This window comes from Phoca vitulina, unplaced genomic scaffold (assembly GCF_004348235.1).
Source record: "Phoca vitulina isolate PV1807 unplaced genomic scaffold, GSC_HSeal_1.0 scaffold4, whole genome shotgun sequence".
NCBI classification, from domain to species: Eukaryota; Metazoa; Chordata; class Mammalia; order Carnivora; family Phocidae; genus Phoca; species Phoca vitulina.
Window position 1 is genome coordinate 37,135,703 of NW_022589707.1, and position 26,671 is coordinate 37,162,373.

The 26,671-nt window shown below is 44.3% G+C and overlaps 2 protein-coding genes across 7 annotated transcripts in view; one reads left to right on the top strand and one right to left on the bottom strand.

Annotated features, from left to right (window-relative positions):
• The window catches only part of PDE1C (phosphodiesterase 1C), a 489,759-nt gene that overhangs the window by 58,780 nt on the left and 404,308 nt on the right, over positions 1 to 26,671 (top strand). For all 6 annotated transcript variants that reach the window (XM_032401816.1, XM_032401818.1, XM_032401817.1 and 3 more), the window contains exon 2: positions 26,098 to 26,148. In XM_032401816.1, the coding sequence (XP_032257707.1) occupies positions 26,098 to 26,148 (51 nt within the window). The remainder of the gene's footprint in view (positions 1 to 26,097; positions 26,149 to 26,671) is intronic.
• LOC116630892 (protein CEBPZOS-like) lies at positions 13,107 to 13,354 on the bottom strand. The gene has a single exon (XM_032401823.1). It carries the CDS (start codon positions 13,347 to 13,349, stop codon positions 13,107 to 13,109), a length of 243 nt encoding a protein of 80 aa, XP_032257714.1. The 5' UTR covers positions 13,350 to 13,354.

Genomic DNA, 26,671 nt, shown 5'->3' on the forward strand with positions numbered 1-26,671 from the left:
CATGGGGGACAGAGGCCCAGGCCAGGATCCAGGCTGTGGGCATTGTTTTCAGTCATGCAAAGGGAAAGAAAGAGGACCAAGTGCATATTTACCTAAAGGCTGCCACCTACAAGTGACACGTGCATTCGCTTGGCAGAAGCAAATCACACATACCTGCCTAGCTTAAAAGAATGGGAAAATGCACTTAAGGGAGGGGAACTGAAATATTTGTGAGTAGGTCTAGTGACTGTCACAGTTACACATTTTGTTAAAGCTCTGTGTGAACCACTTCCTGGCCCCATTTCTTTCCCTATCTCTAGAGAACATCACTATACTTAATTTGGTGGTATTTCATTGTGGTGTTAATTTTCATTTCCCTGATTATTAGTGAGGTTGAGCATCTTTTTGTGTTTATTAACCATTTTGGTTTCCTCTTTTGTGAGTCGCCTGTTTATATGACTTTTCTAATTAAAAAAAAATTAAAAATTATTACATTATTTGTTGCTTTTGTATTGATTTATTGGAGTTCTTCGTGTAGTTTGGATACTAGCACTTTGCTTGATGACTTATATTGCACTTTATTTATAGAATCTTTGAAACACAGAAGTTTCAAAATGCTTTATTATTTTAAAAAATCTTTTCTTTTGTGGTTTGTGCTTTTTGCATCTTGCTTAAGAAATCCTTTCTTACCCTGAAGAAAAAACATTTTCTTTTGAAAGTTTTGCTTTTCATGTGTAGGGCTTTATTTTACCTGGAGTTGAGAGTTGTAGATGGTATGAATTAGGACTTTATTTTTCTCCAGTATGGATAATAAACAGTTCCAGCACCCACTAATTTACAATGCCTTTTTTGTCATATATCAAGTTTCCATACAGCAAATATTTCAGGACTCTTTATTCTATTCTATTCTTTGTGTCTCCTCCTGGGTCAATAAAACATTCTTAATGGTTTCATAATTAAGTGCTAATATCTGGTAGGATGAGAATTATCTTTCCTCCTACCTCTGTTCTTCAAGATTGCTTTGGCTATTTTTGGACCATTGTTCTGTTTTAAAATTTTTTGAACATGCTTGTCAAGTTCTATGAAAAACCTTGTTGGAATTTTGATTTATTTGTTCAACAACAATTATGTAGCACTTACTCTATGCCAGGCACTGTTCTAAATGCTTTGCAAATAATTATTCAGTTAAAATGCATACTTTTATTTGGAGAGAACAGATATCTTTATGCTGCTGAGCTTTCCCATTCATGAACATGGCAAAGATCTGGCCTTCTTAAATATCTTTTAATAAAATTTTATGATTTTCTCCATAATGGTCTTGACGTTTCAACTAGATTTAGTCCTTGGCACCTTGTGAATTTTTAGTGCTGTGGTAGAAGATATCATTTGAAAAATTACACTTTCTAAATGTCTATTGCTGGTGTAAAGGAATTCAATATAGATTTTTATTGTTAACCTTAAATTCAGCAAGTTTGCTTAACTCTCTTACTAGTTCTAATTATTTGTCTGTGAATTTTCCTGGATTTCCTATGTGAAAATTATAATCTGTGCTGGTAAGGACTCCTAGCTGAGCAGACGCGGTGATAGTGGGTATACTTATCTCATTCCTGACTTTCAAGGGACTCCTTATTCTTCACCACTGAGAAGAATGTTTGCTGTACGCGTCTGATAGCTTCTCTTTATCAGGTTATGGACGTTCCCTTCAATTTTTAGTTTGCTGAGAGATTTTTGTTTTTTGTTTTGAATTTTATTTTTTAAATTAACACAGAATTTTTTCTGGTGTATAGTTCTAGGTATTTTAACACATGCTTAGATTTGTGCAAACACCACTACAGTGAGGGTATAGAACAGTTCTATCACCCCCCCGAACCCTTCTGCTATCTTTTTATAGTTAAACCTTCTCTCTACCCCTAACCTCTGGCAACCACTGATCTCTTCTCTGTCATATAATTTAATTCTTTTTGAGGATGCTACACAAATGGAATCATATAGTATATATCCTGTTGAGCCTGGCTTTTTTCACTCAGCAGAATGCATGTGAGTTGCATTGAAGTTGCATGTATCAGTAGCTTGCTGCTTTATATGGCTGAGCAGTATTCTGTTGTATGGTCTAACTGTCTGTCCATTTACTCACTGAGGGGCATTTGGGTCGTTTCTGGTTTTTGATGATTATGAATAGAGCTGCCATAAACATTTGTATACATTTTTGTGTGATGTAAATTTTTGTTCCTTTAGGATAAATACTTATAGTAAGTGTATGTATAACTTTATAAGAAACTGCCAGAATGTTCTCCAGAACCATTTTGCATTCTCACCAGCAATGTTTGAGAGTTTCAGTGTTCTGCATCCTCACTAGCATCTGGTATTGTCAAAATTTTTTATTTTAGCCATCTTACTCCTCCTAAGAGGTGTGTAGTGGTATCTCATAATGGTTTTAATTGCATTTCCCTGATGGCTAATGATGTTGACCATCTTTTTTGTGTGCTTTGTAAGCCTGCTATATATTATTTTTGGTGAAATGTCTAAGTCTTTTGCCCAAATTTTTGTGTTGTTCCTTTTCTTACTATTGAGTTTTTAAAATTGTGGTAAAATTTACATAACAAAAAATTTACCATTTTAATCATTTTTAAGTTTACAACTCAGTGTCATTAATACACTTCACAATGTTATGCAACCATAATTACTATCCATTTCCAGAACTTTTTCATCATCCCAGACAGAAATTTTATTCATTAAATAATAACTCCCCAGAACACCTGGGTGGCTTAGTTGGTTAAGCATCTGCCTTTGGCTCAGGTCATGATCCCAGGGTCCTGGGATAGAGTCCCGCATCAGGCTCTTTCCTAGGCAGCGAGCCTGCTTCTCCGTCTGCCTGCTGCTCCCCCTGTTTGTGCTCTCTCTCTGACAAATAAACAAAAAAAAATCTTTAAATAGTAACTCCCCATTCCCTGCTCCCCCTAGCTCTGGGTAGCCTTTATTCTCCTTCCTATCTTTATGAATTTGCCTATTCTGGGTACCTCATATGAGTGGAATTATACAACATTTGTCCTTTTGTGTCTGGGTTTATTACTTAGCATAATTTTCAAGTTATATATAGTTTTTAAGGTATATACATGTTGTACCCTATATCAGAATTTCATTACTTTTTATGAATGAATAATATCCCACTGTATGGATATTCCACATTCTGTTGATCTATCAACAGATGAATAATTGGGTTGTTTCCACCTTTTGGCTCTTGGGAATAATGCTACTATGAATATTGGTGTACAAGTATCTGAGTCCCTGCTTTAAGTTCTTTTAGGTATATACCTTGGAGTGGAATTGCTGGGTCATGTGGGAATTCTATGTTTAACTTTATGAGGAACCGCCAAACTTTTCCTTAGTGGCTGTACCATTTTGCATTCCCACCAACAACTTACTACTCAGTTTTGAGAGTTTTTTAAAATATATTCTGAATACAAGTCTTTTTTTGCATGTGTCATTTGCAAATATTTCCTTTTTTAAAAAATAAAGTTAATTTTTAAAAAAGATTATTTGAGCGAAATAAGTTAATCAGAGAAAGACATGTATCATATGATCTCACTGATATGAGGAATTGTTAATCTCAGGAAACAAACTGAGGGTTGCTGGAGTGGTGGGGGTGGGAGGGATGGGGTGGCTGGGTGATGGACATCGGGGAGGGTATGTGCTATGGTGAGCGCTGTGAACTGTGTAAGACTGTTGAATCATAGACCTGTGCCTCTGAAACAAATAATACATTATATGTTAAAAAAAAAAAGAAGAAGATAGCAGGAAGGGAAAAATGAAGGGGGGGAAATCAGAGGGGGAGACGAACCATGAGAGACTATGGACTCTGAAAAACAAACTGAGGTTTTAGAGGGGAGGGGTTGGGGGAGATGGGTTAGCCTGGTGATGGGTATTGAGGAGGGCACGTTCTGCATGGAGCACTGGGTGTTATATGCAAACAATGAATCATGGAACACTACATCAAAAACTAATGATGTAATGTATAGTGATTAACATAACATAATAAAATAAAATAAAAAAAGATTATTTGAGAGAGAGAGAGAGAAAACGTGTGAGTGGGGAGGAAGGGCAGAGGGAGAGGGAGAGAATCTCAAGCAGACGCCTTGCTAAGTGAGGAGCCCAGTGTGAAGCTGTATCCCAGGACCCTGAGATCATGACCTGAGCCCAAATCAAGAGTTGGATACATCACTGACTGAGCCACCTAGGTGCCCCTCTCGCCTGTACTTTTGGTGTCATATCAAGAAATCATTGCCAAGACCAATTTCAAGAAGCTTTTCCCCTATGATTTCTTCTAGGCGTTTCATGGTTTCAGGTCTTACCTCTAAGTCTTTAATTCCTTATGTGTTGATTTTTGTGAATGGTATAAGATAAGGATCCAATTTCATTCTTTTGCCTATGGATTTCTAGTTTTTCCAACACCATTTATTGAACAGGCTGTCTCTTTTCTATTGCATATGCTTGGCACTCTTGTCAAAGATCAGTTGATTGTATATTCATGGATTTATTTCTGGGTTTACCATTCTGTTCCATTTGTCTATATGTTTGTCTTTATGCTAATGTTCTTCTTTATCTCTGGTCATTTTCTTTTTATGAAGTCTATTTTGTCTGAGTAATACAACCACTCCTTCTTTATTTTGATCAGTTTTTTCATGGTATATCTTTTCTCACCCTTTTGATTTTAACCTTTCTATACCATTACATTTAAAATGGTTTCTTGTAGACCTCATGTAATTGGGCTCTTTTAAAAATCCATTCTGGGGCACCTGGGTGGCTCAGTCGGTTAAGCATACAACTCTTGGTTTTGGCTCTGGTCATGATCTCGAGGTCCTGAGATCGAGCCCCATGTTGGGCTCTGTGCTTGGCGTGGAGTCTGCTTGGGATTCTCCCTCTCCCTCTGCCCCTCCCCTCACTGGTGCTCTCTCACTCTATCTCTCTCTAAAATAAATAAATAAAATATTTAAAAAATTCATTCTAACAATCTCTGTCTTTTAATTGGTGTATTTAGACTTTTTGCATTTAATGTATTATTGATATGTTTGAGTTTAAATCTATTTTATTATTTCTTTTTTTTGTTTCCTGTTTTCTGCTTACTTTTGGGTTATTTGAATATTTTTTGGTCTCTCATTTTTTTTCTCTACATTGTTTTGCTGAGACTATCTTTCCATTATTTCAAGAGTATTTGTCCTTACTTGTTGGAGAATCTTCATAATAGCTGCTTTAAAATTTTTACCAGATAATTCCAACAATTTGTCATTGCAACATTGATATCTGTTAATTGTCTTTACTCATGTATGGTTCTTCATATCCAGATAAATTTTTGAATTTTATCCTAAACATTAGAATATTGTGTGATGAGACTTTGGGTCTTATTTAAATCATACGGAGAATCTGGATATTTTTGTTTTGGCAGCTGGAACCAAGATGTGTTCAGACTGAAAGTTCTGACTTGCCTTCTGTGGGTTGTGATTAGAATATCAGCTCTGTTTCCAAGCCTTGACAATGTTATTCAGATCTGTCCCATGTGTACCACTCAGGAGTCAGTCTGGGTTGGGTACTGGTCGATTAGTTCAGTTCAGCTTTTAAGGTCTATGCTATTCTGTTAAGAGTCAGATTCATACATGCACTGTTCAGAAGTGAGCCTGGAAGGTCATATAGCTTTCACTGGTTTGTTTTCCTGAACTTCTCCTTCTCCACAATTCCCCTTATACTTTATGGCTTCTTTAGGCTCCCCTTTTAGGTCTCTGGCTAGAAAGTTGGAACTTTTTTTAAGTTTCTCTACTACTCACTTCCCATGATTGTACCTGAATCCCAGGCCAAGGGGCAGGAAGATGGAGAGAGAAAAATAATGCAGTGGGGGTTTAGCACTCTCTTGGGACCACAGATCCTTTGATCAGAGAAGAAGATACTCCTCCTTTAGAGTTGTAAAGGCTTATGGGTGTCTAGGGGCTGACATACAATAGAATACAGAAAATAGAAGAAAAAAATACATGGATGTCCCATACTCAGGCTATTAGAAGACTCATTTCCCACTCTTGTTCCAGTCCTGGAAGTGTTCACCTGGAGTTCTCTTTTTTTATGGTGATGTCTGCTCTTTATTCATTTTGATATCCACTTGACTGCCTTGAGGCATGGCCAGAGGACAATAGAAGAAAAATAGAAGAAAACCCAGAAAACTTACCACTGGTTTGGCGGTACTTTGAATTGTTGTTTCTTTTAATCCGCCTGCTACTGTTTACTTTCAGCATCCTCAAATAGGTACACCATGTATTTTACTCAGGTTTTGTAGCTGCATTCAGTGGGAGAGATAGGGTGGAGTGTGCTTATTCCATCTTATTTGGAAAGAGACCTCATCCTTTTTGTTTTGTTTTTGTTTGTTTTCTTTTAATCATAAGTAAGCCTTGAGTTTTTTTCAAAGACTTTCCCTTCATCTGTTGAGGTGATATTTTTGTTTTCTTATATAATCTGCTAGTATTTCTAAAAGAGAGAGATTATTAGATTACTAGATTCTCTAATATTATTCTTATAGTTCTGTGATAAGCATAATTTGTCTAAGCTTTATAATAAAAAAGTACATTTTTGCTTTCAGTTTGCTAACTGGTGTTGGGTCTGGTGTTTATTTACTATTATTTCACCTATGTTCATGTTCATGTTAGTAACATCATGGAAATATTCAATTTTCCCATACTCTCTTTCTCTTTTACATAAATATTCCCACATGCCAACTTTAAGATTTACTCAGCTCCTGTGAAGCAGCAAGTTGGTCTTTGCTTTACAAAAATTGGACTCTAAGTATGAAGGAAGAGGCCAAACGAGAAGACAGCTGTGCAGAGACATCTGTTCGTGGTCACTAGACCCCTTTTCCAGATGTTGTGTGACAGTTTCTTCCAGTATCAGTTTGCAGGTAATTCAGTAGTCTGTCCTTTCTTGGGCTGTGCAAGGTGTAGAACCTAGGAGCTTGGAGTCCTGGGTCTTCCTCCTGCGTGGTTCCAAACCAGCTGTCTACAGGGGCAGTCTCAGTGACTCATGTAGGAAAATGTGTGGACCAGGTTCACATAAGGTGGGAAGGACCATTTTCAGTGATATTTAAAATGTCATCTTATGAATGCGGTTGAGCCAGGACAGACCAGCTAAGTGATTTTAGGAAGTCATCCTGTCTCCCTGAACTTCAGTGTCAAAGTGGGGGTCTTTGGGGCTCTAGAGGTCTTTAAGGCCATAATGCCTTTGAGTCTAACTTGGGCTCCATTGGCTGGAAAGGAAACTGGGTATGCCTTGTGGGGTGGGCGGTGGTCAGAAAGGGCTGTTAATGAGGCAGCCCAAGAGGAGCAGGGCCGAACAGCAGCCTCAGAAGGGTGAAACATTTTAATTGTCATCTTCCACAGAACAGCAAATCGAGTGCTCGGATTTCCTCCCTGTGTTCTTTCTCCCTTGGCTCCTCCTGTCACCCTGGCTGGAGCCCAGGCAGAACTCGGCTGCTGCCTGGGGGCCATCGCCATGGTGTTCAGGGGCTCCCAGTGAGGCCTGTGCAGAATCTGAGTTCTCCCTTTAAGGTGGATGCCAACTGCCTGGAGGGCCACCAGGGAGCGCCTAGAAGCTTCCACTTAGCAACGGTTTCCCTCCCAGGACCTGAAAGGCCTGCAGAGGAATGCACTTCTTGCTTATTCTGGAGAAACTTCTGAGCTCTGGCCCTTTCAGCTCCCACTTTTTTCCAACCCCCTTTTAAGCTTGGACTTCAGAAAATTGTCTGGTGAGAGACACTTCCTTGAGAGCCTTTACTCTCTGCCTCCACCTACAACTGAAAAAGTGATACTGAGGCAAAAAAGAGTTGAGATGACTAGCTTAGATAATACAGCTCTGATCATCTATGGTTGTTCTTAGAACAACTTTATATTGGGGCCAGACCTACCTTCAGCTGCACGGGATGCAAGTCCCAGCTATGCTAACCCAGCTGTATAATCTTGGGTAGCTCACTTCTGCTCCCTGGGCCTTGTGTTCTTCCAATACAGAGGGAAGGTCTTGAGGTAGGTTATTGATTACCAACGTCTTTTCCAGCCGGGATGGTCTAGAGGTCTGTGGCGCCATCTCTGCCGGTTGAACTGTGAATAATTTGATGTGGAAATGCTTGAAGCTATCCCAAGGAAGGTATAGAGGTCTGGGGGGAAGAGCAAGGGCTTTGGAGTCAGACAGATGTAGGATCAAACCACTACTGACCAGGAGGTTGGTGGTTATCTAATAGAACCGTATGTGCCTTTGTACAAGTTGGAAAACTATACCCCTTCTGAAGTCACTTTTTTCTGCTCCCTAGAATTATACAGTGCATAACCTGTCCAGTTACACACAACTGTTGTCCGTGTCCTTGGGCCATTTATTTAACCTCTTTGGACCTCTGTTTACTCATCTGAAAAAAGAGGATAGTGATGCCTGTCTTACACGGTAATGGTGAGGATAGACATATGTGTAAAATGCCCATGGCTCGTACAGAGTAGTTGCCCTGGAAGTATAAATTTCCTTTTTATTTTTCCAGGAACAATCTTCCTGAGATGTGGGCTTCAGGGCCCAAGGCACCTCCCTCTTCCAAAAGAGCAGCCTAGCGGTGGCCTAGTGTTTCCAGGGTGGGTTTGGAGCTTGGAATCACATCCTGTCAGTTTGCCTCAGATTCTGCACTGTCTTGGGTATTCATTCCAGGATGCCTTGGGATGCTCCCTCTGTTTGCCCTGCAGGAGGGAAGGGGGGGCCCCCAGTGGCAGGGTGATCACTTAGGCACAGAGTAGCGTCACTGTTGCGAGGCAGTTGGAAGGCTCAAGAGAGACTAGGCCAGAAAGGAAGAGTGGCACAGACTATGAGGAATTTCCCCTGGCCGAGGGTGGCCCTGGAGAGGGAGAGACACAGGCTGTTCATACCTCGTCCTGTTCCACCTGGCAGGCAGGGCAGAAGCACTGGGTCACTACTGAGTCAGGGGAGCTGAGATGGAGGCCACTGTGGCCCCTGGTTGAGGAGTCATGGATTTCTCCTAACAGAGGTGTTAGGAAGAGCGCCAGCTCTCGTGTCAATTCCTCCTGCCTTTGAATTTGGGGACTGCCACTTTTGTCCCCCCAAAATTCATATGCTGAAGCCCAAAGTGATGGTATTTGGAGGTGCATCTTTGGGAGGTAATTAGGTCATGAGAATGTAGACCCCATGGTTAGATTAGTGTCCTTATTTTTTTTTTTTTAAAGATTTTATTTATTTGACACAGAGAGAGACAGCGAGAGAGGGAACACAGCAGGGGGAGTGGGAGAGGGAGAAGCAGGCTTCCCGCGGAGCAGGGAGCCCGATGCAGGGCTCGATCCCAGGACCCTGAGATGGAGCCCGATGCGGGGCTCGATCCCAGGACCCTGGGACCATCACCGGAGCCGAAGGCAGATGCTTAATGACTGAGCCACCCAGGCGCCCTGGATTAGTGTCCTTATAAGACGAGGAAGAGAGCAGCTTAGCTTGGTGGGTTTTGGCCCACAGTCTCTTATGAGGCCACATTCAAGATGTCAGCCAGGATAATGTCCTCTGAAGGCTTCACTGGGGCTGGATGACCTGCTTCCATGTGGCTCACTCACATGACTGACCAGTTGATGTTGGCTTTTGGCGGGAGGCCTCAGTTCTCCACTGTGTGGAGCTCTCCACAGGGTTGCTTGAGGATCCTCATGACTTGACTGTCTGGCTCCCCCAGAGTAAGGGATCCATGAGAGAGCCAGGTGTGAGTAGCGATGTTTTATGGCCAGGACTTGGAAGTCACACAGCACCTGTTTACAGTAATCTGTTCATCATGTGGTCAGTCCTGATGTGCTGTGGGAAGGGAACACACAAGGGTGTGAGCATGAGGAGGTGAGGCTCCGGGAACCATCTTGGAGGCTGATAGCATGTTTCCATAACAGAATTCAGTGCTTTGGTGTTCCGCCGCATTCATTTATTTATGGTGTCTTTCTGTGCCCCAGCCACATGCCAGCCCTGTGTTAGGTGCTGGGAATGTGGCTGTGAATAGGACAGACAAGGTCCCTGCCTCATGGGGCCCACAGTCTAGCAGGGGAGATAGATATTAATCCCCCAAATCATGATTCCATTACAATTTTCATAAATGCTGTGAAAGAAAGGAAGGAAAGGAAGGAGGTTCAATGAGAACATATGATGAGGGGTCCTCCTGTAGCCTGGGGTGGGGATGCAAGGTGGGTTTCCCTAAGATTGTTCTCTCCTCTGTGCTTCGGGGCACTTTGCACTGAGGTCCACCCTGGTGCTGCTTCAACCAGTTTTTTCTCCACCCCTAGCTTCCCACCAAATAGTGAGCACCTCAGAAGCAAAGATCTCCCCTCGATGCAGCTCCGTGTCCCCAGTGCCTGGCCCAGAGCTGAACGCACACTAGGGGTTCAACACGTGGGAGCTGAGGGACTGTGTGATCTGATGCCTGCAGAGACCTCTTCTCCTCAGAGGCTGTGTTTGGGGCCAGGGAGAGGGCAAGTGTGGAAGAGGTAGGATCCAATCGAGGATGAAGTAGAGTGAATCGGCCACCCTCCTGTGCAGGTACTACTCTTTAACGGCCTCTGCCCCCATGTGGCTGTTTTCAGTAGCAGCAGGAAAAGAGCCCCCACAGTTGAATTCTGACCTGGAGGCTGTGATCCAACGGGGACCTAACTAGCATTGTGGTGCCTTGGGTCTCCTTGGCTTGGGCTCATTCACCAATAGAAACTGGCTGTTTTGGCTGCGGTGAGAATGATAGTCATTATCACATAGCTCCTGCTTAATGTGTGCTTATTATGTGCTGGGCAGGGCAGGTGCATTCTCGCCATCGCCTTACACCTTAGGGCCTTTGCATTTGCTGCCGCCTCAGCTTGCTGTGCTTTTCTCTGGACATCCCCACTCCCTGGGGGTACCTGCTCAGATCTCTTTCTCATCAGAGGCCCTACCTGACCATCCTGTGTCAGGTTGCACACCAGGCCCCCTTCATCTTCTCACCTGGCTGCACTTCTAATCTTTGTTGTACTAATCACATCTACTTATTTTAACTACGGACTCTGGGGGCACCTGGGTGGCTCAGTTGGTTAAAAATCTGACTCTTGGTTTCAGCTCAGGTCATGATCTCAGGGTCCTGGGATCAAGCCCCACATTAGGGCTCCATGCTTAGCAGGGAGTCTGCTTGAGATTCTCTCTCTCCCCTTCTCTTCCTTTCCCCACTCATGCTCTCTCTCTCTAAAAATAAATAAATAAATCTTAAAAAAAATACGATCTCTTAGTCTTAGTCTGCTTGGGTTTCTATAACAAAAATACCATAGACTGGGGGGTTTAAACAACAGACATTTATTTCTCACAGTTCTGGAGGCCTGGAAGTCCAAGATCAAGGCACCAGTGGGTCCAGTTCTTGGTGAGGGCCCAGTTCCTGACTAGTAGATAGCTGCCTCCTTGTTGTATCCTCACATGGCCAAGAAAGAGAGGGGGCGATTTCTCTTCCTCTTTTTATAAGGGAACTAATCCCATCATGGGGGCTCTACCCTCATGACCCAATCACCTCCTGAAGACCCCACCTCTGAGTACCATCATATTAGGGCTTCAGTGTATGAATTTTGGGGAGACACATTCAGTTCATAGCACACAAACATTCGGTTCATAGCACATAGAGAGATAAATAAAAGGATCACAGTGTTTGTCCAGGGGAGTAAAACATGGAAATTTTCTGTATTAGTTGAAATATAAAATTTCACAGTGTGAACAGAAGTCCTGTTGAAAGCCTCATCCCTTTATAAATTACAGAGTGTTTTCTTACGAGGTAGCTCATTTAGCCCTTTCTTAAAACAACAACGTGAGGAAGGCAGGACATGTATCCTGCTTTTAAAGCTGTTTTCTAGAAGCAGCTCTGGCCCTGAGAGGCTGAATGAGGGAGTCAGGACCAGGCAAAGAGAGGCTGGCATTCACATCAAGCCCTGGAATCCTAAATGCAGAGCTTTGTTTCCGTACTGTGTTATCAGTGATAAACCACAGTGGACATCAAGGTCTGCAGTCCTATGAAAATGACTCTCATAAGGCAGCTTTGCTAACACCCTGCCCAAAGTGAGTAGACACAACTGTTTCCATTGGCTGTGTTTGTCTTTCGCCTTTCTTTTGAGGTTCCCTTTTGCAGGGCTGTGCAGAGCCCAGCTGAGGGAATGGTGGAGATGCTAAGGCAGTGTATTTCTTCAAATCTCACCATGAACTTATATTTAATTTCGTCAGGGAGTCCTACTCTGCTCCCTAATCTAAAATATGCACCCCTACAACCTTCCTCTCTCTAAGAGTACCCTGGAATTTTCTGTCATAGTGCTCATTACAATCCTTAGCTAGACTCCAAGCTCATTAGCAGAAAAACCTTAAGAGGAAGAAGGTAAAAACTGCTGCGATCCTGTAGGCAGTCAGGGGATGTGAGATCGGTGTGTGTGCTGGGAAGAGAAAGAGGGAATTGTATAGGAAACAAACTGAGGGTTGTTGGAGGAGAGGTGGGTGGAGGGATGGGGTAACGGGTGATGAGCATTAAGGAGGGCACTTGGTGTCATGAGCACTGGGTGTTACATGCAACTGATGAATCGCAACCACCCTCTCTGAAAATGGATAACGATCAGTTTGCCCTTAATGCTTCATCTCTTGCTGGGTGACCAGTAGATTGTAGTATGTTTTAATAGTTTTTTCTTAATTAATAAAGTTGGCCTCCGATGGCCAGCTCCCTGGGAGTGCTCTTCATCTCCAGCTTGTCCTCTTCCACCTCCTCCCAGAGACCACATTTGGGTCCTCCTCGCCCCCTTTTCTAAGTCAGTTTTTCTAACATAAGATCCTGTATGCACAGTTTTTGTCCATCTCTCAGTTTTTTTTTCTTCTCCTAGTCTTTTATTTGTTAAACAGTAGTCTTTAATAATAAATGCCAAAGGAAAGCAACAAACAAAAGCAGGGGATTTGCATAGTGGATGGGAAATGACTGTGAGCCATGGCAGACCAGAAGTTCCTGTTTTGTTCTGTGGGGCCAGGAGTCGGCAATGTGGTGTGCTCATCTTTCTTCTCCCCCACAAAGGTCTCAAACGGCTTAGATGGGAGGCTGAACGCGATGACTGGTCCTAATTTTTGCTGTTCAACCATTTTTCTTGATCTTGCTCTCTGACTCTGTACATTCCAGACTGTTCAATGGATTTGTAATAAACTTCCAAGATGAAGGGAAATTTCTTGCTCATTGTTTGCCTGAAATCTTGGCTTGTGTTCATCTTATAAAACAAAAAATATGCTCCAAAAACGCCCAAGAGTTCAACTACTAAAACTCCTTTAAAGATCTTCTTTGCCACTGGTTCCATAGTGTGGGCCATCCTGAGGTGCTTACATGCAGGCATCTCTCAGTTTTTTTCCTTATTAGTACTAAAATGAAAGGACCAGAGCAAGGTTTTGACCTCCTGTGATTCCAGAGTTATCTGGAACCAGAATCCCAAGATACTAATTCATGCATTTCTGCAGTAGATGGTTACTGAGATTCATGTGTCATGCGTGCACTTAGCTGTGAAGATAAAAAGGGGATTAAGAGCATGTCCCTACTTTCATGGAACACACATATTGTTGGAAAGGTAGACCCTAAAGAAATAACACTGACACCATCATCTACCTTTCGTTGAGTATCTCATCGTGATTGTGTGCTAAGATGGTGCTGAGTGTTCCCCACGTTTCATCTTCCACCCTGACAGCCTTTAGAGGTAAGTATTATGACTTAGAAGTACACATGAGCAAAATGACTTGGAGAGGTTTGGTAACACAGCAGAGAAGCCAGGATTCCAGGTGAGGTCCATCTGACTCTAAAGCCTGCAGTCTCTCCACCTGCTGTGACAGAAAACTGCTGTCAGGAGGACAGCAGCAGGATCACAGAGGGACTTGTTCACTGGGGGCGGTTGCATTTGGTCCCTGATGTGTGAGTGGGCATTCGTTAGTTGGAAAAAGTGGACAAAGACATGAAAGTCAAGGGAGGGCATGAATAAAGGCCTGGGGTAGAAGAGTGTCCAGAGTAGGACCCACAGGTGGAGAGCTCAGGATGGCTGGTGTGCAGGGGTGTGTGGTGAATGGTGGGGGCTGAGGCCAGAGCGGGGGGCTGGGGCCACATTGTGCATTGACATCCGGGCATGGACTCTGTCCTGTGGAGCAGGCCATGGGGAGACTACAGATAATATACAAGATAGGACAAGATGGAAAAGTGAAAACTCAGAAGACTTCAGAGGCCAGACAGTAACATAAGCCAGGCAGTAGGTTGGTTCATATTTGTTGAGGGGACTTTGTGCCAGGCACTATTCTGAGTTCTGGGCGTACAGAGCATAGGCTGCTGGAAGCTTGCCTTCAGGGAGCTAATACCCTCTTGTGTCCATGTCTGTGATGGAGAAGTGTTTCAACTCCAGATACTGACAGGTGCTTGAGAGAGGATGATGGTCAGAGAAGTCTCTGGGGCCCTGGCATTTGGGTTGAGACCTGAAAGGTGAGGGGGCTGCTGTGTAAGGGATGAGATCTATAAGAGGCAGGGTATGTGGTGGCTCCAGAGCAAGGCCCTGGAACTAGACTGCACAGTAATGAATCTGGTTCTGCCATTTACCAGCTGTGTGGCCTCAGGGAGGTCACCTAACCTCCCTGTGCCTCAGGTACCTCATCTATTAAGTGGGGATAACAATAGCCCGACCCCCTAGGGTTGTGAAGAGAACTGCATGAGTTAGCACATGTAAAATGCTTAGACTGGCACCTGGACATGGAAGGGTCTGGAAGGGGAGCCGATACTATTGGAATCCTTGTTACCAGGAGCACAGCATTCCAAGCAGGAGGAGCAAGTGAAAAGGCACTGACATGGGAATAGGTTTTGGTGGCTTTGGGAGGGAGAAAGGAGGCTCGTGTAGCTGCAGCTTAGTCAACTAGCAGACGAGGAGAGGAGAGGAGGTCAGATCAGGGAGGGATATGTAGGCAGTGATTTGAACACGGTAAGAAGCGCTGGAGGGATTTAAGCAGGGAAGCCATGCAGTGTGATGGACTGGTGGCAGGCGGAGAAGGGGTGAGAGTGGAGCGGGAGACCCCGGGATGATGTTGGGGTCCTCTAAACAAAGGGCCCTTGATGCTTGGACCCGAGTTTTAGGAGAGGAGCTAGAAGGAGTGATAGGAGTTAGGATATGTTTTAGAGATAAGGGCTAGGTTTTATTGGCAGAAGGGCTATGGGTATGACAGAAGGAATGGAAATAAGTGTAACTTCACACATTTTTGTCCTGATCAACTGTGGTGGGGAAAGGAGCGTCGGGGAGGGTGGTGGCATTGATGGAGATGGGGAAACCTGGGGAAGAGCAGATTTCTGGGAGAAACACAGTTCTCCGTGGCCATGTGCAGTCTGAGTCCTAATGCACGTGTCTCAGGTAGGTAGCTGGGATGTAGCCCGGCTGGTGTGAGCAGCAGGGATTCATGCCACTGTGGCGAACTGTTCCTAAGGGAATTCAGATCATTTACTTTTAGACACTTGCTTGCCAAGCTCAATACACCTGCCTCCAATTTGTGACTCCCCACAAATGGTTCCCAAACTTCCATCCAGCCGAGAAGATAAATTGCCAAGCTAAGACCCAGCCTTTAGCTGGTTGGTAGTGGGGCTCTTTGGTGTCTGCAGAGGAGGACAGCTCCTAGCAGCCTGCCAGTCTCTGTCTCAGCGCCTCTGTGGCTTCATGGCCGGACCTGGCTTCCTCCACTCCTTCTCTAGCCCTTTACTCAGCTGGTGCTGCCCTGTGTTCAGGCCCTGCTGGAGTCCGGAGGGAAATGGGCAGATGCAGGCTCTGCTGTGGGGAGCTCAGCCCAGCGGGCATCTGAGTTCCTGTTCAAGGGTACAGTGACCTGTGCTAGTTTTATTTGTTTGATGCCTTTGATCGGCTCAGCCTGCAGCCAGTCAGTAAGGGCGCGATGATCTACGCTGCTGGACAGAACAGTGCCGGCAGCGCATGCCTGAGCCAAGCTTGGGAGCTGAGTGTGCACACTAGCTCTTTGGGGCTCAAGGTCCTGCAAGGAGCGTGCATGAAGATGGAGCAGCTCCAGCGAGTCCTGGCTGGAGGTTGACTTCTTACCTTGGATCTGGGGAGCTCTTTGCTCATTTTAGGCTTTGCACACTGCTGGCGGCATGCTTGGGGTGGGGAGTGATTTTCTCATTCAGCTCTGTTCTTTGTCAGGCCCACGGAGGGGTCTGAGCTTCCCTCTCCCATTCTGCTTGGACCCTCCCTCTCACATGCATACACTCTCAGTGTCTGTCCTTCAGTAGGTTTCAAAGTCATGCTGTGAACAGTTCTTTCTCACAAAACTGCTGAGAGAAACCAAGGGAATTTGACATTAGATTCCATAGGTATGCGTTTTCAAAACCATGCTGGGGCTTTCCAAAGAGCTCTTAGAAAGTGTGCTTGGCTGTTCCTTTTCAAAGTGGGTTATGTCCTTTAACACCTTGCTATTCAGAGTGGGGTTCCGGGACTATTGGCATCACCTGGGATCTTGTTTGAAATGCAGAGTGTCAGGCCCCACTCCTGATCAATTGAAACAGAATCTGCATTTTAACAAGATCCTCAAGTGATTTTTATGCACAGTAAATTCTGAGGTGAGGTGCTTCAGACAGCAGCCTTCTGGAAAATGCTTGGTCTTGGACAGCTCCTGATTATATAGTCCAGAAGATGGTTCCAGGTTCCCTTTGTCTCCTGAGAAGATGGGGATCTGGCTTAGCCTGAAGATCATTGTGAAGGTGAATGTTGTTAAGCAGTCGGTTGCTGAGGCTTATTTAAAATAACACATATGGGGGCACCTGGGTGGCTCAGTCGGTTAAGCATCTGCCTTTGGCTCAGGTCATGATCTCAGGGTCCTGGGATCAAGTCCCGCATCAGGCTCTCTGCTCAGTGGGAAGTCTGCTTTTCCCTCTTCCTCTTCCCTTCCCCCCCGCTCATGTTCTCTCTTGCTCTCTCTCTCTCAAATAAGTAAATAAAATCTTAAAAAAAAATAACACATATATTCTCTTTTTTTGGCAATGATTTAAGTGACTTGACTTTTGTGGGTGAAGGCCTCCAGTTATTTTTGTCAAATGAGGAAGGAACTGGGTGTGTCATTCCGGGGATGAGAGGGCTCAAGGGGCTTGAGGCTAGGACAGTTATCATCGAATGTTGATTGAGCCCTCAGATTTCATCATCACGAAGAGCCCTTTAAGATTGTATAATGGGTTAAAGGTGAAGGAGCCTATCTCCAGAGGGGGTGTGCTCCCATCCCTAGAGGCGATTCAGGCATGAGCTTGCCATCCACTTGTCCGGGATGTTATAGGGGATCCAAGCAGGACATGTGGAGCGGGACTGGACACCTTTTCACGTGCATTCCAGCTGTGGGAACTACAAAGAAAAGAGAAGGGCTCACAGAACTGAGTTTCAAGCCCAGCTTTTCCATTTACTAGCCCTGATTTGGGCAAGTTACTTACCTTTTCTAAGCCTCAGTTCCCTCATCTGAAAATAGGGATAATAATACTCATCTCATGGGCTGGTGTGAACATTAAATGAAAATTATGGACCTAAAGTTCCTACCAGTGCCTGGCATGATGTGGAGGTGTAATATATTTTCGTGTCTCTTCTCTTCTTCTCTGTACTTTTCTTTGCCTTGTCTGGAGTGAACTGTAATTAGTGAACAGTTTGAACAGACAGCTTGATTTTGGAATTTAATCTCATATAGTTCTGATTCTTGTTCTTCTGTGAACAAGGACCTTTCATTTAGCATTCAACAGAGTTTGGATCAGGTCAAGTATTAATATTATGTTTCCCCAACTCGGCCCCAGGCTCTGTGAGGTCAGGGCCTCGTACCTTGGCCAGGTGGTTTCCACAGAAATACCAGGGACCATGATACATTCATATTACAACAACTCTAATAATCCGTGTCAGGAAGCTCCGTGCCCAACCTTTGGGTCTCAGCTGGACTCCTGGCCACCCAAGGTCCATCCTTGCATCCAGCACAGCAATGGGGAGGAGGGGGCTCAGGGGGTACTCAGCAGAGGTTAATCAGTTGTTTGATCTAAGTCACAGGAAGCCGTGAAAAGTCAGTTTGAAACCCGAGAACTTGGAAAGAGGGATCAAGAAAAGGAAGCAAGGAAGTGATTGAAATAAGTAAATTTCATTTTTTCTTAATATCCCACTTTGTTCTGTAAAGGATTGGTGCATACTGCAAAATAGAAATAAAATATCACTTGTGGAACAAGGTAGGATATAGGTAAATAAACAAATGTATAAAATCAGGACCAGGGAAGAAAGAAATACATTGCATGAGTCTTCCCATATGATCCAAATTCCTCCAAATAAAAAAAAAGAAAGTAAAGGAAATATGTTTCCCAAGCTGTCTTCTCAGGCTGGCAAAGGCTTGTATGATTTTCCTTCTGTCTGTGTTTCATTGCACCCTGGGCTGAGTGAGCCAGCGAGCCATTCTGCTCTCTGGCAGGCAAGCCTTGCCCCCTGTAAGGATTTGCCCATTATGCTAGGAGAGAAGGGCCTGGGAGGTGCACCATCCCTGCCACTCTCAAATTATCAGCCCTGATGAGTCATCACTACAAATCGGTTTTATTTTCTTTTGTGCGAGAGCTTGATTCAGAGTCGATTTGACAGCCAAATTGGCCCGGAAGGTGTAATGAGGCGATGCCGAGCATCTCTGAATATAGAAGGGGGGAAAGGAACAGGCTGAGGGGTGGTGATGTCTTTTATGTCGTTTGGGCACAAATTCCAGCTGGATTGCTGAGCTCTGTTCTGCTTAAGGAACAGGAGAGCAGGGTGCATTCCTCTGCGAGCTGCTAACTTGAGGCTAAGTGGAGAGGAGACAAGGGCCTCTCCACCAGGTCTGGGTGGTAGTCGGGCTCAGCAAACAGTACTAACACTCAGGTGTTGAAAGTGTGATGGACAGCACAAGGGTTAGGAGCACTGGCTCTGGAGTAAGGTAGCACTGGATTCACTTTCCAAATCTGCCCCTCACTAGTTGTTCCATCTCAGGCGATTTACGTAAGTTCTCAAAGACTTAGTTTCCACATCTGGAAAATGGGAAAATACTAGCAGGATCCTCAGAGAGCTGCTGTGAAGATAAAATTAGGTAATGGATGAGCAGCACTTAGTCTGGTCCTTAGTTACTCTATAGCTAGCATTTCTCATTTTAAGCAACCCCAATAACATGTTTTATATAAGTATTGAACTCAGTTATCTTTGTGAATTACACATGTTGTGGCCCTATTCTTTGATGTGCAATGTAAGCTGGCAGGGACTCTTCCATGTACCCATCCGCCCTTCCCCTCCAACCTCCCCCGCCCCGCCCATCGCAGGCTTTGATAATACGTCAGACTGGGCATCAGAAGCCTCCTTAACTCAGCACTTTTACATTTTTGTGCTTAAAATGGATCCTGGAGTTGTCAGGCATTGATATTTATCAAACCCAGCAGCGGAAAAGGAAGCCAGACCCTTTATTTCCCCCTTGACACCCCACGATGTGGGAGTTGAAGAGATTGACTGCATCCCTTTTCCTGAGAATGCTGTGCTAGGAGCTGGAGACACGGATGACGTTTCCGACTCTGCTGCTTAGCCCTGGTCTGATCTTGGACAAGTCACTTGATCTCTTGGAATGTCAGTTTCCTCACCCGTTAAAGAGAATAGGCCTCCTGGGGCTGTTTTTATGAGTTGTCGTGCTTCTCATGCTAACATGAATTTGATTCTTGTTGCTATTCCCTTGTCCCTATTTTCTACCTAGGGAGCATAGAAGACAGTTAGGGAGTCAGCTGGTAGCTGGGGCTCTTGCATGAACAAGGCACTGAAGCTCCTTCCTTTTTGCCTGGCGTCTCCCTCTTCTGGATGCCATTGCTGTGAGTCCTGGCGTCAGCACCCGCCTCACAGAAGGACTCCTCTCTACTGACAGTCTCTGGGCTTGTGCCAGGTAGGAGGTCCCAGGCAAGTGACCTCCTCCACTCTCTGTAGGCCAGTAGGTGGCTCTTACGGGGGCTAGGGGCATGAGGGAGAGGGGCAGCCCTCACTAAGACGTTTCTGCCCATGTAGCCCTCTCCAGAGCATGGCTCCTATCTGCCTCCCCTTCATGGAAAGCAGAGGGCTAAATGGAAAGAACACAGACTTTGGAGCGTGGTACACCTGGCTCTGGATTGGAGTTCTGCCACACAACCGTGTGGTCTTAGAAAAGTTACCTGTCCTTTCTGAATTCCAGTGGCCCGATTCTGTATCAAATGGGAATGGCAGTCTTACTCAGTGTGAAGGCAGGGGCCAGGACTGGTTGTTCACAGCCTTCCCCGGTATCCACAGTTTAGTAAGTGCTTGACAAATATTTCTAAATATTTCTGAAGGGCTCAATTGATACTTATAGCACATAGAACTGTTCACTGTGTGCTAGCATCCTTGTACCTTCCCCTCCTCGTCTCCTTCCAATTCTTGGCCCCCATTGCACTCTGCACGGTAGGTTGGTAGAAGGTTGGCCATTGATTCGTATGATAAATATTGTGTGCCAGGCATCTAGGTACTGGGGATGTAGAAGTTCTTTCATTGGCAGAGAATCCATGCTCTGAGTTTGGATCACATCACCATGATCATATGATCATGATCATGGCCTTCTTCCCTGGTGCTGGTCCAGAGAATCCATTGTAGTGGAAGGAGGAAGGCAATGAGCCCTATGAGGAAAGCACAGAGCATATGAGAAGGTGACAGTGCTGTGGGGAGGAATAGAGCAGGGGAGGGGAATGGGGGCAGAGGAAGAGGGGAAGTCGGGAGTTGTGATCTTAGTAATGTGATCACCGAAGTCCTTACTTAGAAGGGGACAGCTAAGCAAAGATGATGATCTTGGACCAAGTCTCTTCCTCCCCAGCACCCATCCAGTTTTCCTTGCTGGGTTTTGCAAGCTGGAGGCAGTGTGAGGTGAGGCCAGTCAGCTGCATCTTTTACAGTAACTTAGGAAGGTACCTAGAACCTCATTCTAAGGCTCTCTTCTCTGGGAGTCCTTTGTGCTGGCTTTCCAGCCCACCAGGCTTCCCAAAGGACCTCACTTCGAGAGGGTCCCTGGGCTGGCCTCAGAGATTGTGGTAAAGCAGCAGACAGAATCTGCATTGGGCAGATTTCCCTCCAGGAAGGCAGACTCTTTCCCAGCTTGCTTCTAACTGTGCGTTGGCCCCGGCGCCCAGCCCCCAGCTGTGTTTATACTCGCCCAGGTGCCAGAGTCTTCAAAACAAGGGCGGCAGTGTTTTTGGTGCTAGTTTTGGTTACAAAGCAGTGTGCACCTGCCCAGGCCACCGCCACAACTATTTGGACCACCTCCCTCCTGTTCTGATGGCCTGGGTTATTTGTAGCTGAGCTGGGACATCAGTACCACCTTCATTGTCTGGGGCTGGGGTGCTCATTGTTCTGAGTTAACGTCCTGTCTCTCCTGCTTCCCTCCCAATGGTCTCCATGGCAAGCCCTTCCTTTAAGATTTGCTTCTGGCCATTTTGGGTTTTTTTTGGTGGGCGGGAAATACAACAGACATACCGGGGGCACACTTCATTTAGAATGCTGCTTTTCACATGTGAGTGTAGCTTCTGACGCAATTGATTAAAACCCAGACTCCTGTCCCCACTTGCAGGGATTCTGATTCAGTGTTTCTGGGATTGGACCAACGAATCTGGATCATCATCATCATTATCATTTTAAGTCAGTTCCCAAGCTCGTCAGGCTGGGATAAACCCAGATTGAAAGGCATTGCTTTTCCCCCTAACTTATTTGTATGTCAAGACTGAGTGAAATCAACTGTTGCAGTCCACCCAGGGCCTTGCCCAGTGCTGAGCTCATAGTTGGTGCTCAGGACACGTGTGGAAGTTTGGAGGCAATCGTTTTATAAGAAACCCTTTATAATGTGAAGAGCTGCTCACTAATGTGTCCCCATACTTATGTTTGCAGTCTTAACAGTTGATTTTTTCTTAAAGCAGAGGCATGTCTCTGTTCACGATTTTAATGACAAAACAAAAGCATCCTGAAAAGAAGAATTGAATAGGGGTAATTATTTTTGAAAGAATTTGAGCCACACCTTCCTTCCTGAATGTTGCTTTGATGAAGATGTATGAAGTTACACCAGCTATTAGTACTTCTCAGCTGCTCAGTGGAATCAGCTAGCAGCTTAATAGGGATGATGCTTGGGTCCCATTCCCAAGGCTCTGTTTAATTGGGCTGGGGTGTGGCCTAGGCATCAGGATTTTAAGAAGTTCCCTAAGTAATTCTAATGTGCGGCCAGGGCTACAAATCCCTGACCTAGAAAGTGTGGAACTCCCTGGAGAGCAGAGTGGGAGATTTGTTTCTTGAGTCTTACAGGGAGTCCTCTTGGACTAGAGATGGAAAATCTCCTGGATTCTGTGATCCAAGCCTGCTCTGGAATCTGAATCTAAAACATACATAATTTATATAAATAAATAGACATACACACACAGTATCTAAAATTTTAATGTACATCAAATAATAGTCAATTGTTTTCTACCCCTTTAATAAAAACATTTTTCCTGATTATAAACATGGTGCACGAGTATCATAAACTATTGGGTTTATGCAGAAAAGTATAAAATAGGTTAAAAATCTCCTCAAATGCCAGCATACAGAAGAAATAACTATTAATATATCTGGTACACATCCTTCCACTTGTTCCTTTGTGCCTGTATAGACATGTAGCCTAGACCTACAATTCAGTGTCAGTGGAATCAATGATATATACTGGTCTGGGTGTTTTGCCCAACAGTATTGATGTGGATAATTTCCCTTAAATCCTCATAATCACTTTTATGAGATTTTGTCAAATTCAAGCTCTAATTGCATCTGATAAATGGAACATCTACTTTGTTGTTAAGACTTGCTGTATATATATATATTTAAAATAAAGGGCAAACAGCTGCGAACGAGGGCTCCTGTGCTGGTTGAGAAGCCCAGGTGTGTCTGAGCAGTCTGTGGAGTGTGCCTGGGCAGTTTGTGGGCTGGGGACAGAGGGCTCAGCAAGCTTGGCCACAACCACTTTTTGTAGTGCTGGTTTCTGTTGAGTTTTAGTTTCATTCTTTAGGATTTTAAACAGTTTTTGTTTTCATTTGCCTTGTGGACCATGCCGAGAATATAGAACATCCAGTGCCGTCAGCCAAGAGCTGTCTCCTGAGCATGCAGGAGGCAGAACCACCTGTAGGGGGCGTCTCGGTGGTGATCCATTGCTGGCCTGTGAATTGGACAGCCATTCAGTTATTGAGAAAAGCTGACAAGTTAAATTTATATTTGAAATCTCTTGATTTTTTTTTTAAGAGGGGGGTGGGTAGGGGCAGAGGAAGAGAGAGAATCTTATGTAGGCTCCATACCCAGCACAGAGCCCAAAGTGGGGTTCGATCTCACGACCTTGCGATCATGACCTGAGCCAAAATCAAGAGTTGGATGCTTAACCAACTGAGCCACCCAGGAGACCCTGAAATCTCTTGCTTTTTAAATGTAGACAACTAATTGTTTAAAAACATTGTGGGGCCGAACAACACACCTGGGACTTTTTAGAGTCCTCTGGAAGCCAGTCTTAGGTTCTTGGTCTACTAAGCCATCTTTGGCTGTGGTATCGATTTAGTCTACTTGATTTAGTTCGAAAAATATTGACCTATGTGTTATTCCGTGTGTCACTCACTCAGGGTTCAAAAGACTGGAAATACAAAGATGAACAATTACGCTCCTTGTCTTGAGGGGGTAGCTTGTAATTGAGAGGAGCTGTTCTCAATATATGGTCCCCAGGCCAGCTCCTCGGTATCACCTGGGAACTTGTTAGAAATGCACATTCTCGGGCTCCACCCCAGATTCACAGAATCAAAATTTGCATTTTAACAAATGCTGCAATCTGTTTTTTAACAAACCTTCCTGGTGGTTCTGACTCCTGCAGAAGTTTGAGAACCACTGGTCTGGGAGGGGAGTTAGGTGTATGGGCAGAGATCTATGGGATGGAGAAGCTGTGGCGAGAGTCAGGGAAGCTTTTCAGAAATGAATGGCTCCACCTGAATCTTAAAGGATGAGTAGAAGTTGGCAGGTGAAGCAGTGGAGAGGGGTGTCCCGGGGAGGGAGCAAAAGGAACAAGAGTAGGAGGAGAGAGGGTATGTAGGGTGTGTTTGGGAATTGTCAGTTTAGAGCATGTGACTGACAGATGCTCTGGCAAATAGAATGAGCTTAGAAGAATAGATGGGGCCAGGCGTTGGATGCCAGGTCATGTTAGCTGGATTGGGTCTTGTAAGTGTTGGACATCGCTGGAGACGTTGGAGTAAGGGAGTGTGGCACTGGGTCTGCGTTTAGGAAAATAATACCGCTGGCATGGTTCAAATTCCTTCTGGGTAGAGACAACTCTCTTGGTACCCACTGGCCTAGATCTGGATTCCTGCTTCTCCTGGTGTGACTTGGATCTGGGTCAGCAATTCCCATCCTTGGATAGGGTGGTGGGGAGAGGAGGAAAAAGCTTTTGCGTGAGGAAACAGTCATTGCTGCATGTAAAATTGTGACTGCAATTGTCACATGTCACTGTGTCCTCTTCCTTCCCACAGGGAAAATGCTCATTCTCCAAATTGAACATTCTAGTGGTTGCTGGTGTTTTCAGCAATGGCAGTGGTCTTGGTTTTCCTCCTTTAAAAGCAGCCCATCACTGCAGCAAATATTTTGGGGGAAAACAAACCTTGGTCTGTTTTCTTTCTTTAGAGATCTATGATGTCTAAAGAGGAAATAATTTGAGCTCAGGGCCCGGGAAACTCATGTCTATACCTAACTAGGGCTTGCTTCTCCCTCCCTCTCTCGCTCTCTTTCTTTTTGAAATGCTGGGGTGTGGGAGGTAATTGGAGCAGGATGCAATGTCACCTCCCCCTGCTGGTCGTTTTGTATAACGTCTTGTTGGTAATCTACAAAGCGAGTGCGGACAATGGGCAATGCAAATGACAGAAAAGTAGACCGAGATTGGATCCATTAACTTTTTAAAATCTGCCCAGTGTAGTGAATTGTGAAATCTTTATCTTTGTGAGAGGGTGAAAGGAATATATATATTTTTTACTCCTTCCATTCTTTGCAAATTGATGTAATGTTTACGAAGTAGTTATTTCTTTTGTCTGGCTACTGCAACTTTGCATACATTAATGATTACTTTAGCCATCTCTCTCATTTTTTTTCCTGCCTATCTAGTGAGTGTTTTTTTGTAAGCTAAAACGAACAGGTTTTTCCAGTTAATTGCTTTGGGTGCTTGGTTCAAGTTGACCACAAGTATCTGTGCCTGTTTACTATGAATATATAAAACAACCAAGCTGTAATCTTTATGGGCATTAAAAGTGATACTTAAAGTGAGTGAAACTTGTGTTTCTACTTAATGATTGATCTCTATTTTTAGTCACAAAGGTGGTGTTCATAAATATAGGGGATATTCATTATGACTCTATCTACATGATAAATTATATAGAGGCTTTGCAGAGGAGGGTAAAATGCCCTGCTGAGAAGCTTTAAGGGTAAGCTTTTCTAGGGCAGTTCTCTGAACAATTCCACCCCCTCCCCCTTTTGAACTTCCCTGTTTGTGAGCATCTAAATTTAAATAGCTTTCCTAATAAAAACTAACCTTGTTGTTATCTTCTGAAATCTGAAATCCTGTCTTGGCTTTGCCCCTGTCCATCTGAGCAGATTGAATTTATGGAGTGGGTGCATTTATGTGTTTCAAGACAGCCTGATAAGAGGAAGCTTGAACCAGGAGGACATATACTGGCTTGGAACTCAGGCATTCACACCTCTTACCATGTGGGTGCAAGCCAGTTACCACCTCTAGGCATAGTAAACTAGATATTGTTTAGGTCCTCTCCAGCTTTATTCAAATGTACTCATCAAAATGATTAAAACATTTGCCCTCATTTAGACATTGAGAGCAGCCCTGGAAATAAGAGAAAGAGAGGAAGTGAAGTTGCTTTTATTCTCTTACAAAGATCATCAGACATAGTTTAATGTCAAATCATCCAGAGGGTTAGCTGTAGGTTGGGCATGTGGACTGTGTGCCTTGTTCTTATTGTGCTGTTTTTTTTTTTTTTTTTCCTAGTTGCAAATGAAGCTGGAGACAAGACCGCCAGACCACTTGCCCGCTTCTCTCGTGAGTAGATCTTGTTTCACTCCTTTTCTGGGCTCCTTCAGAGGTCTTTTTACTTGCATTGTCCACCCCTGTAATCCTGCCAGGTGTCAGTAAAACACTGTCAATGAAAGAGTCATATAAGAAATATCTTCAATGGGTTAATATTTCATTTGAGCCCCACCACGGGTGAGCTATTCATTGCTATTACCTTTTCAATCCTCAGAACTGTGTGTGGTTTATCAAACTGTGCTCTAGTGTTTTGCTGTTCCAAGTGGGGTCCTGGGAACATGAGAATTGACATCACCTGGGGATTTTTAGAAATGCAGAGCCACAGGCCCAAGGAATCAGAATCTGAATGAAACAAACCCCTAGGTGGTTTCTGTGCACGTTTGAGTTTGAGAACTGCTCACTGGGAGTCCCCTCAGAGAGCCCTGCAGTGGAGGTGGGCTTTTTATGAAGATAACATGAGGAGGAGTATATGAAATGCTCATAGTTGCCAAGGTCCACACATGTGTGAAAGTGTCATCACCATCCAAAGTGGATT

Coding starts and splice junctions, on each gene's coding strand:
- LOC116630892 (XM_032401823.1), bottom strand. CDS start 13,349: ATGGCCCACACTATGGAACCAGTGGCAAAGAAGATCTTTAAAGGAGTT.